General features: G+C 40.8%; 1 protein-coding gene and 5 non-coding genes across 7 annotated transcripts in view; 4 read left to right on the top strand and 2 right to left on the bottom strand.

Annotated features, from left to right (window-relative positions):
- Positions 1-433: 433 nt before the first annotated feature.
- Trnal-aag (transfer RNA leucine (anticodon AAG)) lies at positions 434-515 on the top strand. The gene has a single exon. It is a non-coding gene; the product is annotated as a tRNA-Leu (tRNA).
- Positions 516-3,068: 2,553 nt separating this feature from the next.
- Positions 3,069-3,150, bottom strand: Trnal-uag (transfer RNA leucine (anticodon UAG)). Its single transcript has one exon. It is a non-coding gene; the product is annotated as a tRNA-Leu (tRNA).
- A 2,258-nt stretch (positions 3,151-5,408) lies between these two features.
- The window catches only part of LOC111336852 (neurofibromin), a 47,602-nt gene continuing 36,728 nt past the window's right edge, over positions 5,409-16,282 (bottom strand). Inside the window, exons 59-75 of one of the 2 annotated variants that reach the window (XM_088742642.1) lie at positions 15,911-16,028; positions 15,369-15,509; positions 14,378-14,446; positions 13,881-14,023; positions 13,239-13,300; positions 12,879-12,993; positions 12,685-12,765; positions 11,954-12,004; positions 11,781-11,870; positions 11,367-11,499; positions 11,034-11,121; positions 9,956-10,002; positions 9,157-9,434; positions 8,663-8,763; positions 8,005-8,150; positions 7,723-7,763; positions 5,409-7,410 (exon numbers count right to left, since the gene is read on the bottom strand). In XM_088742642.1, the coding sequence (XP_088598768.1) occupies positions 7,042-7,410; positions 7,723-7,763; positions 8,005-8,150; positions 8,663-8,763; positions 9,157-9,434; positions 9,956-10,002; positions 11,034-11,121; positions 11,367-11,499; positions 11,781-11,870; positions 11,954-12,004; positions 12,685-12,765; positions 12,879-12,993; positions 13,239-13,300; positions 13,881-14,023; positions 14,378-14,446; positions 15,369-15,509; positions 15,911-16,028 (2,073 nt within the window). In that variant the 3' untranslated portion in view covers positions 5,409-7,041. Of the gene's footprint in view, positions 7,411-7,722; positions 7,764-8,004; positions 8,151-8,662; positions 8,764-9,156; positions 9,435-9,955; positions 10,081-11,033; positions 11,122-11,366; positions 11,500-11,780; positions 11,871-11,953; positions 12,005-12,684; positions 12,766-12,878; positions 12,994-13,238; positions 13,301-13,880; positions 14,024-14,377; positions 14,447-15,368; positions 15,510-15,910; positions 16,029-16,282 lie in introns of those variants that run through there. The other variant, XM_088742643.1, reaches the window with a different exon arrangement.
- On the top strand, positions 11,581-11,662 carry Trnal-aag (transfer RNA leucine (anticodon AAG)). Its single transcript has one exon. It is a non-coding gene; the product is annotated as a tRNA-Leu (tRNA).
- Positions 13,054-13,135, top strand: Trnal-uag (transfer RNA leucine (anticodon UAG)). Its single transcript has one exon. It is a non-coding gene; the product is annotated as a tRNA-Leu (tRNA).
- Trnal-aag (transfer RNA leucine (anticodon AAG)) lies at positions 15,664-15,745 on the top strand. The gene has a single exon. It is a non-coding gene; the product is annotated as a tRNA-Leu (tRNA).

Genomic DNA, 16,282 nt, shown 5'->3' with positions numbered 1-16,282 from the left:
AGCCGTAAAACTCTTGAACAAAAGCTCATCTTTCAAACTTGCAGTCTAAATCCCACAGGTGTCAACGAACGCTTTTCATTCCACTAATTTATTCGTGCTTTTCTCGTTGCCATGTTCCCACCAATCACGTAGCTCCATGTTCTGCCTTTAAAAGCACACACAACCCACAATTCCTCTATTCGCTCCGGCGAACGGCTAACGCTCGAAACGTCAGCTTTTATAATCGTAACGATGGCCAATTTACCATTTCAACCGTTGTTGATATATTAAAAGTATGGGATATGACTGGCAACTATAAACAAACAAATAAAGAACGAGGGTATCAGAGCGATTTGTTCATCAAGTGGCATAAAACAAAAAAAACAGACGATTGTCTAAACAAAGAAAGGCTGTTTTTTATTATCCTAAAATGTTGCCCAAACAGCGTGTAAATGGTAGCGTGGCCGAGTGGTCTAAGGCGCTGGTTTAAGGCACCAGTCATTTCGATGGCGTGGGTTCGAATCCCACCGCTGCCAACTTAACTACACATTTTTACCTAAATTTTCAAAAAAAATCACAGTGCAGTATAAAGTAAAAACCAATGTACTCCAGGACTACTTTTGACATTCCATTGAAAATTGCCCTATTTGTGTTGGGGAACGGATGTAAGACAAACTACTGTTATCAAAAGAAGCTCCTTACCGTCAAGACGGTCGTTGAAGTAAAGCAAAAGCAGATATCTTGTCAAGATAGCAATATCGTCCAACATGAGGTGTTGTTCAAGACGGACAGTGGGAGAAATGAAGGTCTTGCTGATTAGCTGAGGGCAATATGGGTGGAAAATAAAGCGTTTGAGGAAACTGGATACTTAGCCTTCTGGAGACAAACCCTAGTCAATAACAAAATAATCCTAAATATTTTTACCAATAAGGTATCTTTTCATTTAGACGGTCTGGTTGAATAAAAAGAATGACTTTTTACCAATGTAAATGGATAGCAGAAGTCAACTCTAAAATAATGAACACGCGTACGTCTTGCACAGTCTGATGCGTTTTCAATGAGTAGCAGTTTTGAAATTGGCTGTTGTCAAATCTGTAGTATTTTATTGTCAAAACTCTGGCCTCTTCCTAGAGTAGCCCACGTGAGGGCGAGGAAACTGAGTCATCCTCAGAGCGATTTAGTTGAATTTGACCCCCAGTCTGCACCTTGGAAGGAACTAGGGGACAAATTCTACCAAATCGATAGAACCATTTCCGTCATCTATTAGAACAGCCTGCTCTATTCACGGATGGAACAGTCTAGTAAGCCGGTTCTGACAAATAGTTAGAGAGTTTTACGTCGAGTTTTCATATCTACAATAACCAAATCAAGTCACTGAAGGAGAATGCGTTACTGAGTCGAGCCTTCCAATGACCTTGCGTGACACAATTTGCATTTTAGCTGACGCCAAAGCTACTGCAGTATCTGCCATCACTTCTGCCTTTACAGAACCCAGCCCTCCTGTGGCACTGGCCTGAAAGATAACAAAATCATTAAGACATATCTAATAAGATAGACAAAGTCAAGAGATTTTGGTACCATGTACACTTGAAACGTGACCTCAGTGTACAACAAAGGCAGAGAATGTATAATTCAGACTTCACTCAGGCAAGATATTCAACGTGAAAGTTTATTTAGAATGAGTCAGCCAGCCTTGTAGTATACGCATCCTACTAGAATCTACAATGTACTGGAAGTATTTACTGAAACTAAAGGGTTATACAAAATAGCCTGTGCTACGCCAGATACGAAAAACCACTATAAAAAACCACTCTTTAGAAGTGGCCAAAAAATATGTGGAAACGTATTCCTCATCTAATGCAACAGCACTGTACCCCGAGGAAAGGGTAATTAAAATAGACCTAAATACACTACTAATCACACAGAAAATTCAATGAAAGCGGTGACATTTTACAGAGAGTTGTAAACAAAATTACATTAAACAAGAAAAAAGAAAGTGGTAAAACCTAAGACTGACCGACCTAGAATGACTTAATTTCCCGTGAAACGCTTAAATAATCCGAAACTACCGCGATGCCACTCGAACCTCTTCAACGTATCGTCAGAATATTAATTTCTGACTAGTTCGTTCCCATGTCACTCAAACGTCAGAGATTACATTTTCAGGTTCAACATCAGTGTCTAAGAAACTACGCACCTACCCCTCCCTAACCCATCGACAACCCTATCTTGTTATCAGTTGACCGTTGTTTTATCAGGGGAGGGGTAGGAACGCATTTGCTCAGAAATGGACCTTGATCGATAATTCCTCGCCAGCCCCCCTCTTCAACCCCCCACCCCCAGCCCCTCCAAAAACAAACGCACTCAGATGTTACCACTTAAGTATTTGGAGTTGACCAAAAGCAAATCATAAAAAGGAATTGAGGTTCCTTGACAGTTTGCTTTTTGTTGCTTCCACTTTTCATGCCTGGTAGGTGTAACTAGTATTCAGAATGATTTAGAGCAATATATGTATTGCGGGTTTCCAAGAATTAGGGTTCAAAGACAAACAACGCCTTTTTGTGGGGAGAACCGTTTGTCACTACAAAAGAGACTTCAAAGACTTTTTCCTTTCGAATAACATAAATGTCTACTTCGCATCGACTATCTGTCGAAAACCTCCCAAATCTTTATGTTACCAAGTTTGTTTGTCTTACTAATACGTGCATAAATAACTCTAGTTATGAGACGTTATCATTGGAGTCTGACAAAAACGTTTACCCATACAATCCCTCATTCATAAAATTTAAAAGAAAAAGAGAGAGAGAGACAGAGAGAGAGAGAGAGAGAGAGAGAGAGAGAGAGAGTGTGTCATAAGCTACCTTAATGAAGCAGTCAAGGACTGTATCCAATAACTCGGTTACTTTACCCACATTTCCCCAAATTGTCGCTTGAACGGAGGGATACATGGTCTAGAACAGAGGAGAAATAACTTTGTCAGAGTAACTTAATATTTAAAATGTTGATAGTAATCAAAAATTGCATGCATTGGTTTTCCTTCACTAAGTTATGCGATTGGTACAGAAAACTTGTAAAAAGTGCAACTACGTTGGCAGCGGTGGGATTCGAACCCACGCCATCGAAATGACTGGTGCCTAAAACCAGCGCCTTAGACCACTCGGCCACGCTACCATTTACACGCCATCAACGGAGACACCTAAGGGGACAAACAACTCAAAGGGAAATAATTAAGGAAATAAATATTGGATGCTATTTTTCTTTGATAATCAGATTAAAATTTGCTGCAACTCATCATTCAAATGTATAGTTTCAGAAATTTATGGAAAAGCTTCGTTCTTATTGCTTCTTTTACGAGGCGAAAGAGTATCGAGCGTCAGACAAATACCCTCTATGCGAGTTGTCCCCCATGCACACTTCAGTTAACCCCAAAGTGAATGGCCCTAGGGCTTTGCACCAGTTTCTTACTGCAGAGTAATTTTGTAATTTTTAAATCGGAACCACACACGCGACCCTACACCTTTCTGCATGTTGCATACACTCTCCGAGCTTTTCCTCTCAGCGTAATATTTGCAGTTGGATGTACTGTTCCATGAAGAAGCAGAACTGGAAGACTGTGCTGTAGAACAATTCTTTTCAATCCTCTGATCTTTAGGCGTTTGGGAAACATCATTTTCGTTACAACTAGCGCTGGATTTTTGAGACTCTACTACTGTACTAGCACTATCCCATGAGTTGGTAGCGGGAGGTGTTCCTGCTATCATCAGGAGCTCGTTTTGTGCTTCCGTAGTGGTTGATTTGCTTCCTCTATTAGACTGCTTTGCAGCCATTTCCAGAGTCGTCACGCCAGGCGAATAACTCTCCCAGAAAAGGCTGTTCACATTGGAACTGCATTCCATTCAGGATTTCGACCAATCATCATTTTCCCACGGCACGAAGCTTGGATTTCTCCACCGTCGCTCTCAACGTTCAATAAGCGCTTCGTTCTTGGAAGTTCGCGATCCTTGAAGATTCCCCTCAATTCATCTTCGGGTTCTTCAAGATGATCAAAGGCCTTTTTGAACTTCATCAATCGTCGGTAGCAAGCTTCACAAACTGACAACTCGCTGGTCGCTGAATAGCAGCTCACGTTCACATCCAGACAGGAACTAATAATCGCAGGAAAATCAAAGGAACTTTTTCCAAAGACATAAATTTTTTCTTTTTTCTCAACTGAAGTGCAACAAATAAAGCAACGATCACTTCGCAAAACCTTCTTCGGCGTTTCCCCCTCCATCAAGAAACTACGAACAAATGCAGAATTTGAAAACGCGGGAAAAACGATATTGATTACAATCTCTTGTGTTCTGATTGGTCACATAAGAAACGATGTCAGTGATCTTATTGGTGGATTGTGGTTGGGAGACCTCTCACTCATCTTCCGAATCAAACAAGAATGTCCCAGACGACGAGGATTCGTCATCCCCGTCGAAATCAACCGTGGCGAATGAACCCCTTACCCTAAACTCCAGTTCAGACTGAAACGAAACAATACTTGGAGCAGGCTTCGTATCGATTGCAACAGAGGGTATTTGATCTGATTCTTCACTTTCAACCCTTTTGTCCATTTTCGTATCGTTTTCTACTGATTTGTCTGAAAATATCGCCGTAAAACAGTTTCCCATTTTAATATTAACCTTAACTGGAAGGAAAACACACGTGTTATTTTGTGAATGTGACATAAAGTTTGATAGCAACATACTTGGCAATGCGTTGTGATTTTAAGTGCGCGCGCCTTATTTTGTCGGTGTTTCTTTTCTACGTCTGTGTTACCTGTCTCCAAGATATTGAATAGATATCTGGTGAACTAGGCTATTGTCTCACCTTTTAGTCACATTCTGGCCCCGGTTGTTCGAAGGATGGATAACGCCATCCACTAGATATATCTTTCTGCGGTTGATAGCGCACTACGTTTTGGTAACACTCATGCGCCGGGTAGCGATTGATCCGTTGGATAGCATTAACCGCTCTCTGAACAACCGGGCCCTGGGATACAAATTACTTCTTTTCATCAAGACCAAGTTGTACAATAGGCGGATGACGCTAACTAACGGATAAATCGCTATCCAGCGGATAAGTGATAGCAAAACGTACTTCGCTCTCCACCGGATACAGATTTATCCACTGGCTAGCGTTTCTCAAACTTCTAGCAACCAGGGCCGGTTCTTTTGCGCGAATAACGATAGCATGCCTGCTGCAACATTTAGGAAACCTGGTCGCAAAACGCTTGCATGCTTCCTGTCGCCCCTGAGAAGCGCACGCACACACCAGCAAAACTAAAAAAAATTGACTCCGTAGTTCGTGAAAATCAGCCTTGATAGTGCGCGCACATCGTATTATATATACCCTTGTGAACAAAAACAAAACTGCTTTGTATAAAACATAATACAATGTTGCAAATTTCAATGATTTTATTTACAACTCTAATTAAAGATTGTAAAATTTCTAAAACAAGGTTTCATCCGCTTTCACGTTCATATCGCGTCCACAAACCAGTGTGGCGCCAGTATTATAAAGGCATTTGCATTCCAAGGGATTGTAATATTTACAAATAAATTATAGCGTCAACCGCCTCTCGCTCCCAAGATCTCATTAGCAATTCTCCTTTCTTTCTACCATACAATTCTTATAATGTGAATTTGGTATTGGATCAACTAAATCCCCGAATTGTTATTTTTGTATATTCTCATCACTTTTCTACTCGATCTTGTATGGATATCGTTAGGAGAAATTCTGTCTTGGTCACTCGTGGGAGTATAAGGGGTTGGCGATATTCTCATCAGAGAATATCACCAGAATATCTCAGCTGAGAACGACAGGTTCGTCATTTTCTTTAAAATCACTTCCATAATATTCGTTTAATTGCAAGATAAGTTACTTCATCTGCTGCTAATGCTGGAGCCGATTCTCCGGCTGTATTCCCCTTACCATATTTGTTTGGTAATAAAGAGAGACTGTTACGAGGTGTAACAAGCGAATTACCCGTGGGAATTAAAGAGATAGAACGCGCGGAATTATATAATGGTGATGTCGTGTCGTTGTGTCGAGTAATCTACTCTGGAAATCGGAGAGTACCTAAGTCGGAATGGGTATGGCAACCAATGCTCCAAGAGTTATCTACTTCAACAACGCCATACCAGTACAGCGGTCAGTTTTGAATTGAACTCTTGAGTAAACAGAACTCTTAAGTTCTGAGAAATGTCGCATTAGACAAAAATCAATGAACGGAAAACCTACCAATTTTTCGCAGTCACTCATTTTCTCGCTAAAAATGGAATATGCGAGAATAAAATTTTGCGAAAAATTGGGCAAAAAGTGGTGGTAAATGGAACTAGTTTTGGAGAAAAGCGAGAATTCGATACTATCGTTTTAGTTTCCCACGGCTTTTAACTGTGCCCACAAAAACACTATACTGAACAGTACGAACAAAATGATCGTTTTTGACCACGAACAACAGTCAACCTCCTAAAGGCCCGTTTAAAGAAATTGACGGTGCTTGTGACACAAATTGTGGACCGTATCCTAAGTGAAGTAAGGACTTGAAAATTATTTTGTAACAGGACATAAAATTTTGCGTTGCTATTTTTTGCGTCAACCGATATTTCGAGGGAACTAGATCTCGTGATTTTTCTGAAATAGCAAAATGAAGTCATGCAGAAGTTAGTATCAATAAGGTAGAAAACTCAAAGCGAGCCAAAAATGCATTTTAAGTGCACTGTTTGGTTTCTCTCGGTTACTCCTGCATAATGTCAGGATGAAAATTAAACCTCTTGGAAGGAGGAGTCCACGTAGAACTGCGGCTTGCAAGACAAATGAATCCGAGTCGAACAGGGCTCGTGGTATATCCAGCCAACTCTTTCAAACTCGTTTTCAGGCCTTAAGCCAATATGCAAATTCTCCTTAACACTCGTCGTTTAGTATTTGTTGCCAGAACTTGATAATCAATCGAGAAATGTTCCCTCGATGATATGGATCCCCTGTCTCGCACCTTGGCCCGTAACACCCCACAGATTTTTGACAAACTAATCACTTCATAACTTTCCCAGTGGAGGGACTTCGTGTTCCCCTGGTGGACCAGTTCCGTCGGAATTTCGGAGATTCCTTATCGGCCTTTTTCGCCCGGCATGAGGAAGATGAGCGCTTGAACGGCAACGGAATAAAAAGGTGCTTACCGGGTGCAGCACCAGACAGAGAACTAAGGGAAGAAGACAGAGAAGACGAGGAAGACGCCACCCTCAGGTCCTCAGTGCTAGAGCTGAGAAGTATTGGTTTGACAGACGCCACAGAACCTGAACGCTGTGTTTTTTGATCGGTCAGGGGTACACCATACACCTCTACTACAGCTTCCAAGAACTTTACAAAGAGCTGCGCACGGCTTGCCTGACCGCTTTGCTCCTGCGAAAATTAATAACATGGATTTTTTACCCGCACAAAGGTCTAGATCCTAGCAGAATACAGGACCCTTGTTTCATGTGAACCTTCTAATTGCCTAGCTCAACATAGAGTTCTCTGTGTCTCGGTGGTAAACCATAGGACTGCGAAATGCGAAGGTCTGAGGTTTGAATTCTCGAGGGACATTCGCATTTTTTCGTTTCCACGATCACTGGAAATGAACTACATCTTGTAAGACCCTTAAAAGTAGTTTCAAAGCTAATCTTAAACACAAAGGTCACTGTGAGAAAAATCGCAGCAGTACAAAATGCCTACCTTAAACTTCGTGAAGCGACTGAATCCGGAAAATCCAAATGCTGAAAGAGCAAAAACGCAGACAAATTAGTCTTTGTTTTCTTTTACGCCTTGGAAGACGAGGAATTAAAGTCGTACACGAAGCCATCATGTTTACGCGGGAAAAACAAATAACTTCCTCACATTAAAAACAGAGACTTCATGACCTATAATTAAAATTATTTTTTGTACCTCTTAGTTCCACATCACCTGGAAATTAAACGTCATTGCATACAGTTCAGCTGTACTTTGATTTTCACTTACTTGATAGATAGCTTGACTTCATAACAGGATCGTCGTTTAGCTTTACAGCGCTCATTGAATGTACGATTGTCTGTATCGCTTTCAGAGTGGCTACATCATCAGAATGGCCGAGCACAATGGATAGATCCGAGTCTAAGAGATTATAACTGCACAAGAACAAAAAAAAAAATTAGCTAGAATGTTTTTCTCTTCTCTATTATGTGGGGTGGTAATTAACTACTCTATCAAAAACAAAAAATAAACTAGGTAACTAGTTTTTAGTTTCGAGATTCGTTAGCGGGCAAATGAAACAATTGGTAGATAACAGGCAGTAGCTAATTTTGGATAGCTGATGATTAGAGCCTGCGAGAAGGCTTTCATTATGGTTGCAGCATGGGTGGCCGGTAAAGCATGCGCGAGGTCTGTGAGGGGTCTGACACTAAAAACCTTTCGCGGACCTCCTACGCACTCACATCGCTCGCCAGCTTGGAATACCTTTTGAATTAGTGTAGAAAATTTGGTGTCATATCAAGATGTATTTCTCATGACTTATTCGCTGGGAAACGCTCTAGTATCGTAAAATTACAAGTATGAAAATAGAGGGTTAGCGACGTTCTAGTGTGCCTTGGAAATGCATATGAGCAGCTGATAAGGACTATTTAATAATTAGAGTACTCACATGACAGGGAAAACTCCAGGGAATACCAAGCTAGCCTCCGCTAATACCTGGTACAAATACCGTGACTCTACATCTCCAGTGACGTGCTCAAGCAGCATTGCCTATCAAGAAACCAACAACTTGAATCAATAAAACTAGGGTCTCTCTGTTAGCGGAAACTCGCCCACACATACAGCTCGTTTGACCTCCTACAAAAACTCTGTGTATACACTTTCCGAATGCCACCAACAGCCCTGCTCAGTCACCCTTCAATGGACTTCCATTGCGGGAAAACGAGTAATATTTCAACAAATCCTTCTTTAACAATAATGAAATAACCTCTGTTCTGATTGGTCTGTGTGATTTCGTTATGTCGGTTTCTTGACGATCGATTGAACGTTTCTATGAAGCAAAACCAAAGCAATCCCGAAACACTTTTCGAAACTCAATTGAAAGTTGTTCTAAATCAATTCACCCTCAGGGAAGTCATTCCCAAATTATCCAAACAACCTTACCAGGGCGGTCAGCAGCAATGCTTGAGTCTGATTGTCGTTCACAATGCTTGGATCCAAGAGCATGTTTCGACATTCCGAGGGACAAACAAAGGCCTCGTCACTAGTACTGTCATCAACTGTAATCACTATGGACACTTGGTGCTCCGTATTCAAGGACGTTACGCTTCCGGAGAGACTGCCGTCAAGTTTGCCTGGAAAATTCAGGGTGGGGCTGTCGGGCTCTTTTTTGGCACCCGGGCGCAAGCTAGAGCGAACTTCCTCAGATATGGGTAACAAAGCTACGAAGAATCAAAGTCAAACAATCTTCCGTAGTCAAGTTAGAAAACTAAATGTGATTGAACTTTTTAATGAGTAGTTTTCGTTCTCCCCACCCCCGAAAAAAGGGCGCCTAAACGCGTCAGGGGCTACCTTCAGCTCATATGCTTTTATTTTTTCTATGACAAGGTATTTTCGAGGTTTTATTTCAAGAGAACATAAGTTCTACCAAGTTTTCAGGACTTTTGCAATTCACAGAACCTTTGCAAGACAACTTTTGCACAGACCAAAACTAACTTCAGCTTGAAGGGGAATAAAAATATTAGTTCGGTACGATAGGACAAAAAAAGCAGAAAAGAAGCATTGATTAACCCCGAATGAAAAAGGATAACTAGGAAGGAAGTAAAACAAAACGAATTACAAAGTCGAAAATAAAAACTTTGGGCGAATTCTACCAAGAAGCAAAAATCTTTGGCGACTTCGCCCAGTTTAACATTAGGCATTCCTCTGCAGTAAGGAACACTTTGTCAGTCCTTTAACTTACCAGCCAAATATGCAAGATTTTCTTTGTTGACTATAAAAGAACCACGACTGCAAGGAAATTAAAGTGTCATCAGTTCCCTTACGCTGACTGTATCAAGCGTCATTTCAACAGACTGCAATGACATGCTACAATACAAATGACAGTGAAGAGCTATTGCCCTTAGAATCCCTAAGAATGACCAGCGTCTAATTTCTCCTTACGGTATCACAGCTGAATCAACCAATGAGGTCATGAGAAGTTAAAAAAATGATCGCCAACTAAATAAGCTCCTGAATGCTTTAAAACTTCTTTTTGTCAGTTCCATAGGAGATTAAGGAGATTAAACCGGACAGTATAAAGAATATGCATTCTGATGTTGAGACGTAGAAGGCAACGCAGCGAAACGTGAGTGCTTCATTTCGCATAGAGAGGTTGGGCGGATCGAGGATCCAGGATTTAGTCAAGGGGGGTTCGGAGAATTGTCCGAGGGCATGCTTCTCAAGAGATTTTGAAAATTAGGCCTTCGGAAACATGATTTCCAGCATTTTGAGGGACAGTTTAGGGGCTTCGACCGAACCACCCGAACCAGCCCTGGATCCGCCTCAGAGAGGCGCGTTTCGATTCCAAACCAAAGTAAAAACGACAAACCAATCAGAGCTAAGGAAAATATCACAAAAGAAATAAATAAGAAATTAAAGTTAAAACAAATAAACTTTAAGAAGCGCGGGAAAATGCACGTGACCAAGATGTGATTAGTTAACAATTGACGTCAATTTGTTTGTTTTATTTTAATAAAACTACGATTTTATTAAACCTGATATCCGGCTAAGTTTTCGGAAAATCCCCTGCGCGAGCATGGCGTGACATGTAAGTCATTTCTATGATCTAAATGTATAACCTTCTTGACGATGGCTCTCGACCAATAAACGCGTGAGAATTTCTAAGGTTATCGTAAAGAACAAAATTTTCCGGTATCTGATTGGTTGAAAGTGGCAAGAATTCCTCAGACCAATCACAGAGCAAAGGAAAAAAAATCTTCTGCAATCCCAGTTTGTTTTCGACATTAAGTTGCAAATAACTTTTTCCACTCCATACCTACCTTGTCTTCCGTTTGCTAGTGATGTTATACATCAAGTTCAGGATGCGAATGGCACGAGCCGAAGAGGTGGCCTGGGGATGATATACTCCTACAAAAAATAAGCAGAAAACAGATTCAGTGGATAAAAACTATTTCACCAGTTTTAACTGACCAGTAACTGTAAGGCATAGCGTTCGTGTTACTGCTTTCATTAAGTTCCTCAATTTTTGCAAACATTACTAATCCTGGGCACAAGTTGACACATGTAAAAGAGCCCTCCCGCTACTGACACAATAGAAAATCAAACACGCCAACAAATTCAAAAAATTTGTAATTAAAGAAACAGTGCCATACCTTTTACAAGGTGTATCATCAGCGCAAAGTGGAAATTGTTTGAAAAGTGAAGGCCAACGAAATGGTCCATTTGCTTACAGTGAAACTCTAGCAGAGGTTCTTCGCGTACCGCCATGAGAACTTTGTCCACCGACTGTAGAAAAAAGAAAATAAGGACAAAGTGTAAGCCAAGTCATGTCTTAAACAAAGGTGTCATCTCTTTTAATGCGTAGATGGTAGCGTGGCCGAGTGGTCTAAGGCGCTGGTTTAAGGCACCAGTCATTTCGATGGCGTGGGTTCGAATCCCACCGCTGCCAATATAGTATTTTTTAAACTTTTTATAAAAATAATCTCTAGATTTGATACAAGCATGGGGAAAAGACGAGGAGTCTCTGGCGGCAGAACTCACGATTACATCCCTATTATTTTACGAACCTCTGATTCGAAGGCACCATGTGTTTCGAGTGATATGAGGCTCTGCTCCAAAAGTGCCAAACCACAAGGATACAGAGACAGTTCTGACAGCTGAAATGAAAAATGAACACGAAAGAATTAAGAGTGAGCTATATAAAGATTTAACAGGTCATAAACAATTTCAGTGCCTTCACCTGAAGCACAGCTACAGCAATCCAGAAGAATGCCTTGTGGAACATGGAGTCCTGCAAACAAGAATATACACTGACTAGCGTGTCACAAAAAATGTCATAAAAACAGACAAAATGAGATGATGCGACAGGCCGACAGACAGAGAGTAAGGGAGTCAGACAGCAGACATAACGACAAACAGACTGAATGACTGACAAACACGAAGACAAACAGACAGACGGACAGACAAAGAGTGAGAGACAAACAAACTGGACGTGACTGTCCAACTGCCTGGCTGCCAGACAGACAGAGAGTGAGACACAAGCAGATGATAACAAGACAAACAAAATTGAATACATGGCTGACTGGCTGACTGGCTGACTGGCTGACTGACTGACTGACTGACTGGCTAGTTAACTAGCTGACTGACTGACAGCCAGACCGACCGACAGACAGACAGACCCAAACAGAAGACAGACAGACAGACAATCACACCAACTCCGACGACTGACCAGCTGACATAAAAATAAAGACAGAAAGCCCGACGGCTATCAACAGAAAGATAGAGAAACAGACAAACAGAAACATAGATACATAGACACACTGACCAATCGTCAACAGATTTGAAATAGGCTAAGAAATTTCAGGCATAAGTGGGTCAATCTTTTGGCATTAAAAGCCTTAAATAAGCTCTGCTATCTGTGGGATTTCTAGCAGAGTCTGACAAAGATTTGTTATGCATGACTCAACTCACCTTACTAAGAATCACCTGAAGCCTAGAGAGACACATGAGCGCCGCCTCTATCAACACCAGGTCATTATATGAGCTCAGAGCCTGAGGAAAGGAACAAGTTACATATCAGCGGAAGCATTCAATTGTGCTTACCTTCTTATCTAAAATATCTTCAAAATATTGCTGAAATAAAATTCAGTCGACGACGCTCTTACCATGATCAACACTTGTAACAGTTTCTGCACAAGTCTATCGTTCGCTTCTTTGCTGATACAACCAAGAACCACAATAGAACGAGGCTGCAGAGCGGGGTTAAAATCAAACGCGAACCTGTAAGATGGAACGAGATAAATATATGAGTAATGGAAAATAACATTAGTGCAAGTAAGAGGTAGCGTGGCCGACTGGTCTAAGGCGCTGGTTTTAGGCACCAGTCATATCGATGGCGTGGGTTCGAATCCCACCGCTGCCAATTCACTTTCTTTTTAAATTCACACATGGACAAGGCTGGGCGCGTTTGCAAAACTGCTTAACCGAAGAGGACTCAGAACTTTCTTGATGAAAATAGCACTCACTTTGAAGCAAGTTCTGTCCACTTCTTGAGCCATGTGCATTCCGTGATGTCCTTCATGCAACTCTGTAAAATAAAGAAAAGTTTACATGAAAAATGTTGAATCAGAATAACGCTTGCAGTGATTGATTCACGAGTTAGGTACCTCGTTTATTATGAGATTAAAAAAGTAGGAGATATTATTATGAGATAAAAAAAAACCACGCCTACGTAGCTGAGAAAAATTTTCCGCAACAACAAATTTGCTAAAACCACTTTGATATCTGACTTCGTATAATTAACACTTTTTCATTCCGGTTATTAAAGCTTCAGAAAACAAAACAGTATATGAAATACGTTCTTCAGTGCTGTAGATTGTTTCGAAAAGTTTTTTCGTTCCAGTTATAAGCTCCCTTGGATATAAGCCCCCCCCCCATGGATATAAGCCCCCCATGGATATAAGCCCCCCATGGATATAAGCCCCCCCATGGATATAAGCCCCCCCCATGGATATAAGCCCCCCATGGATATAAGCCCCCAATGATATAAGCCCCCAAGGATATAAGCCCCCTCGTTTACATGCCCATTTAAAACTCTTTAAGAAGTTGAATAAGCCAAACGTTGAGTCTTACTTGCTTTCGCAAAAAGATGTGAGATGATGAGTTACCTCCATTATTTCGAGTAAAAGGTCAGTAACTGTTTCCATGGCGGTCATGCTCAGTGATTCTCCTTCCCAGTCCCTCAGCGTGTATCTGCGTTGGTAGGTTGCTTTAAAAGCCTTAACAGCTGGTGTCTTCACTTTTGAGATGCCTTTAGTTGAGAGCGAAATGATTAGTTGGCATGTAATTAAAAACAAAAAAAGAAAAAAAAAGTCCGTCTTAAAATTGCCACACTTTAGGAGAATTTGATATCAAATCAAGGTAACGCCCTCTTGCTGATGAATTCCTCGACTTTTATCATCTCTTTGCTAGTTAACCTTTCATTCCCAGATCTAAATAGTAATTCTCCTTACTTTCTGCCATACAATTCTTATGACTTCAGCTCGGAGAATTTGGTATTGGATCAACTAATAATCCCCTAATTGATATTTTTCTTTATTCTCATCACTTGTAAGCTTGATATTGTATTGATATTGTAAGGAGAAATTCTGTCTTGGTCACTTACCAAAAAGAAGATAAAACTTGGGCGACGACAGCTCGGCTAGCCGCATACGAAGAAGCCGGTGAGTTTCGTCTAAGAAAACAAATTCAGGTAGAAGCTCAATAAATAATAATTTACTGTATAGAACAGAGAAATATCCTGCTATATATCTTAACCAATCTTTCCGTCTGCCCTGAATTTATTCAAATGGCCCACGCGCATGAAGTCCTGCTAAGACTGAGGAATATTCCAGTGGTATTCCAAAAGCGATCTCAACCAATTTTCAACGTCATGTCTGACGTTATTAATTCTCCATCACAATTTCAAGTTCATTGTGTTTGTACGGAAGAAGAGATTAACTTCCACGTTGGGGATGTCGTACGAGACATTAGTAAGTTTTAGTTGTCGATAAGAGTACAGACCGCGCTAAACCACTGTTGATTTGTTAAATTCCTTGCGCTCTGAAAGAAAGCATTTTAGTGACAACGACACAGCAGCCTCCATTTGGCCTCCGTGTTTGTTCATTTATCCTTAGACAAGCCAATGCTGTTTGCTTTTCGGAAGAAACTAAGGTAAACAATTGTCCCAAGCGAGTCAATCTCTTTAAGCGCATTTCAATTTAGTGTCCTAAAACGAAAACAGCCTGTCAGAGCTGAGGACTATATCGCAAGGAGTGAATGAGAGCTGAAAACAAGTAAACTACATCGAGCACAGCATAAATACTGGTGACCAAGTCGCGATTGGTTTTATTTTTGAATCTGCCTGGTTGAGAAAGTGGCACTTATTCTCTGGCCTAATCACAGGGCGAAGGAAAGCAACACAGCGCAATCCCTAGTTACTTTAGCCAACCGATCATGAATTGTTCTATTTGTCCTTAAACATTAAAACAATGCTTCCCTAAGCTCTGGTTGTTTAAGCTTTTCCGAAGAGATAATGTCTCAGGACAAAATCCCAGCATATTGTCACACAAAATAGAGGCCATTGATTATTCAAATACTAAGTTTTATGCACTCACCACTGAACTTGATACAAGAACATGTACAGAGAGACTGGATGATGTTAATGACCAAGCCATGAATTGAGGCTCGGATGGTTGGCGGACCGGTGGAGACGAGAAGAGTAACGAGGTGAAACAAGTATGGGATATGACTGGCAACTATAACCAAACAAACAAACAAACAAATAAGGAACGAGGGACATCAGAGCGATTTTTTTATCGAGTGGCATAAAACCAAAAATAAAATGGTTGTTTACAGAAATGAAGGTTGTTTTTTGTTATACTAAAATGCTACCCCGAATAGCGTGTAAATGGTAGCGTGGCCGAGTGGTCTAAGGCGCTGGTTTAAGGCACCAGTCATTTCGATGGCGTGGGTTCGAATCCCATCGCTGCCAACATTATTCCACTTTTTATTTCAATTTTCTAGAAAAATCGCATGGCGGTGCAAAGTAAAAACCAATATAATACTGGACTACTTCTGACATTCCATTAAAAATTTCTCTATTTGGGTTAGGGAACGGATGCAAGACAAACTACTGCTATCAAAAGAAGTTCCTTACCGTCAAGACAGTCGTTGAAGGAAAGCATAAGCAGATATCTTGTCAAGATAGCAATATCGTCCCACATGAGGTGTTGTTCAAGACGGACGGTGGGAGAAATGAAGGTCTTGCTGATTAACTGAGAACAATACGGGTGGAAAATAACGCTTTAGAGGAAACTGGATACTCAGCCTTCTGAAGACAAACCCTGATCAATAACAAATAATCCTATAATTTTTACCACGGTATCTTTTCATTTAGACGGTCTGGTTGAACAACAAGAATTCGTTTTTACCAATGTACATAGATAGTAGAAGTCCACTCTATAATTATGAACACGCGCACGCCATGCGCAGTCTCAGGCGTTTTCATTAACTAGCAGTTTTGAAATTG

The sequence above is a fragment of the Stylophora pistillata genome, chromosome 13 (genome assembly GCF_964205215.1).
Source record: "Stylophora pistillata chromosome 13, jaStyPist1.2, whole genome shotgun sequence".
Taxonomy (NCBI): Eukaryota; Metazoa; Cnidaria; class Anthozoa; order Scleractinia; family Pocilloporidae; genus Stylophora; species Stylophora pistillata.
The sequence above is the reverse complement of the archived record's forward strand: the minus strand, read 5'-3'. Positions and strand labels throughout refer to the sequence as shown.